The sequence below is a fragment of the Vollenhovia emeryi genome, unplaced genomic scaffold (assembly GCF_000949405.1).
Source record: "Vollenhovia emeryi isolate VEMERY1.0 unplaced genomic scaffold, V.emery_V1.0 DF942797.1, whole genome shotgun sequence".
Classification (NCBI taxonomy): domain Eukaryota; kingdom Metazoa; phylum Arthropoda; class Insecta; order Hymenoptera; family Formicidae; genus Vollenhovia; species Vollenhovia emeryi.
The window spans coordinates 1-3459 of NW_011963569.1; the positions used below are offsets into that span (position 1 = coordinate 1).

The following is a 3459-nucleotide window of genomic DNA, read 5'->3' on the forward strand; positions in this document are numbered from 1 at the left end:
TATATTCTGTATTGTTGTGAAGGCTCCAGAAAAGAAAATTATATAGGAAGGAGAAAATGCCAATGTGAGCCACAAAATGAACGGATCTCAGTTCTCACAATATAATTCTTCAATTTCTATTTAATATATACGTTTCGACCCTTCTTCGGGTCTTCTTCAGTAACTACAAAGAAATGTAAGTATACACAAAATTGTACTCTATATATATATATATATATATCTATAGCTGGACGCAACGTATTCAAAACATGTACCTCCTAATCGAAAATATAGATCGGCACCGCATCGACGGCAATCCTCTAATTTTGTCAATCGGTAAATCTCTAGATGATGCCTGACATAAAGAGGACTGATTAACTCGACAAGGGATGAGTCCGTGACGGCGCTGTTAGACTGACTGTGACACAGCGTTATCGGAACGAGTCAAAATTTAATAATAAAGGGTGGTAAACATGACCGGATAAAAACTTAAGCCAGTGTGTCAACTCAACCGACGTAGACATTCAAGGCGCATAATACAAATTAAAGTTCTTACGTATAACAGTTAAAAACTTATGGTACTTCGGTGATTGTATCATGTAACCTAAAATAACTAGAGTCTCAACTGCACGAAACGAAACTACACAAGTTCACAATTCTAAAAAAAATCCAATGTAAAGGGTTGTCGTCTAGGAAGTTATAAAATGCCAGGAACGATCTGAGAAACCGAACAACTAAATAGAAAGACTATGGTCCAGAATTAAGACAGTAAAATTAAAAAGTAAAAATAAATAAAAAAAGTAAAAAATTCACGAAAACGGGTAAATAGTCAAAAATTAAAACGGACTTAAAACAAGTCCGGAGTTGATAAAACCAAAACAATAAATGAATAAATAAATAAATAAATAAATAAATAAATAAGAAAATGAATAATTAATAAAACGATTTTAAACTTGGCTAAGCTCCTGGATGATTAGATTGTATAAGTCACCCAGGAGCTCCGTGTCGTTCTGTGCGTTGAGACTATTCGTTTGGCGCTTAATGAAGATCATTTCCGAGATGAGACGTCTATAGAGAAATGGTTCTTCATCCAAGATGTCAACCCCACCCCAATCAAATTCGTGGCCAGAATGTCTATGTTCTGTGATAACTGATAGTTGTTTGGTGTTCCTATTTATATGTTTACGGTGCTCATTGATTCTTGTAGATAAAAGTCTACCTGTTTGGCCCACATAAGAAGCGTTGCAATCTTTGCAAGAAATTTTGTACACTACATTACTACGTGACAGCGTTGGGAGCGGATCTTTATGTACTTTGATGAAACATCTAAGTTTATGGAGACCAGTGTATGATAGGTTCAGGTTGAGGTCCTGAACTACGTGTCTGAATTTTTCGGAAACATTTGGAATATAAGGGATATTGAAAAATCGTTTTGCGTTTTGAGTGTCACTAGTGTGTGTGTTAATAGTATTAGTGGAGCCAGACTTTTGATTTTTACATATTGTTTTTAATCTCCCTCTTATTGTTTGGAAAATGAGAGGGAGCGGATATCCATTTTCTAATAAAACGTCTACCACGAATCTGAGGTTCTTTTGATGACATCTTGGATGAGATAACAATAATGCACGGTCGGTTAAGCATTTGATGGTGCCCAGTTTGTGACAAGCGGGATGAGACGACGAAAAGTTAAGATACCTGCCGGAGAAAGTCGGTTTATGGTACCAATCAAATTCGATACATTCATCTATAACGCATATTGTGGTATCGAGGAAATTCAAGCGTTTGTCGTCTCCCTCTTCTATTGTAAACTGTAGTCTCTTATGGAGCGAATTGAACGTGCTAAGAGTGGCGGCTTTTAACGAAGAGGGAACCGACATCGCGATGTCATCCACGTATCTGACAAAAAATGGAGGAACAAATGGCAGTATCTCAAGTGCTCTAATTTCCAGGTCCTGCATTGTTATGTCAGCAATAATCGGGGATAGTGGAGAGCCCATAGGAGTGCCGAAGGTTTGTTGATAGAATGTGTTGTTAAAAGAAAAATATGTGGAATTCAAGACGAACCGAATAGCCAGCAGAAACTCATCGCAAGGAATTGAACATTTGTCTCTTATGTAGTGCCATCGTTTCATTATATTTTCTTCAGCTAACTCAATCGGCACGTTCGTGAAAAGGGATATAACATCCAATGAAATGATATCAAAATCTTCGTCTATATGGAGTCCATTTAATTTGTTAACTAATTCGAAACTATTTAAGATATGACTATTAGGTTTGGGAACTGCGGAATAAATAATTTTGTGCAAAAGAGTGGAAAATGCATGAAGCGGAGTATTGACCGACGAAACAATAATCCGGAGCGGGCAACCTGATTTATGTATTTTCGGCAGTCCATAGGCTCTCGGTAGGGCACCATCGGTGGAGTTACATCTCCTATAGGTCGTCTCATCAATATATTTCAATTGTTTCCATCTAGCAAGCAACACGTGGAGACCGCCAATAAGTTTTTTTGTAGGATCTTTCTTGACCACGTTATAAGTGTCTCTATCGTTCAACAGAGTTAGCATCTTATTTAGATACGTTTCCTTCTCCATGATAACCGTGGTATGGCCCTTGTCTGCTTTAGTTACAATAATATTAGGATTATCATGGAGAAAGTCTCTTGTCTTTTTTACCGCGTCAAGTAGGAAACGGTCATTTTTTGAGGGATGGTAAGGATGCGATGCCACATTGTTGATAATAGGGAACGATCGGCTTCTGATAAGTTCCCGTTTATCAGTAGGGAGTTTATTGATGCTGTTTTCAATAAATTTAATTAGTTCAGGGATAATTGTGTTGTTATCAGTCACAGGGAAGCAATACCGTTCACCTAATTGTAACAAGCATTGTACCTGTGGAGGAATTGGTGTGGATGAAAAATTTAAAAGCCATTTGTTGTTTAACGTGCAATGTGTGGTGGGTTCTGGGAAGGAATCCGGTTCGATGAGAACTTCTGTAGCAACTAAGTCATTAGTGGGTGGATTGAAAGAGACCGTAAATCCTTTGTTAGTTGAATCTGTTGGTTCTGTGGTTAAATCCGTCGATTCGACAAGAGAACGTACAAGCTTGCTACTTGTATAAAATTTGATCGGTTGTATGTTCTTTATTTGGGCTTTTTTTCGTTTATTAATTAGCCACTGTAACTTATTATCCAGTCTCCCCGCATGGAAAAAGAAAAGAATAAATATTTAAACAACACAATATATTAATATGTAAGTTGTAATATTTTCCCAAGAAAGTATCATAAAGTTGAAATACATAGGAAGAATAACGTTAAATTATTTTCAGTTCTTATGGACAAAAGTCAAATTATGATATAAGTAATATATTTTTGATATTATTCATTTATTACATAAATATACATACAGGATGGGGAAAAAGTCCCGGACCAGTCAAATTTTTCGAAAACAAAGCATTTTTGAAAAAAATGTCATATACAAA

General features: G+C 36.3%; 1 protein-coding gene across 1 annotated transcript; it reads right to left on the bottom strand.

Annotated features, from left to right (window-relative positions):
* Nucleotides 1–926: 926 nt before the first annotated feature.
* LOC105567651 lies at nt 927–3087 on the bottom strand (the record flags this gene model as incomplete). The annotated part of the gene is made up of 1 exon (XM_012022699.1): nt 927–3087. A coding segment is annotated over one exon (2161 nt), but the record flags the coding sequence as incomplete, so codon positions are not given.
* Nucleotides 3088–3459: the final 372 nt, after the last annotated feature.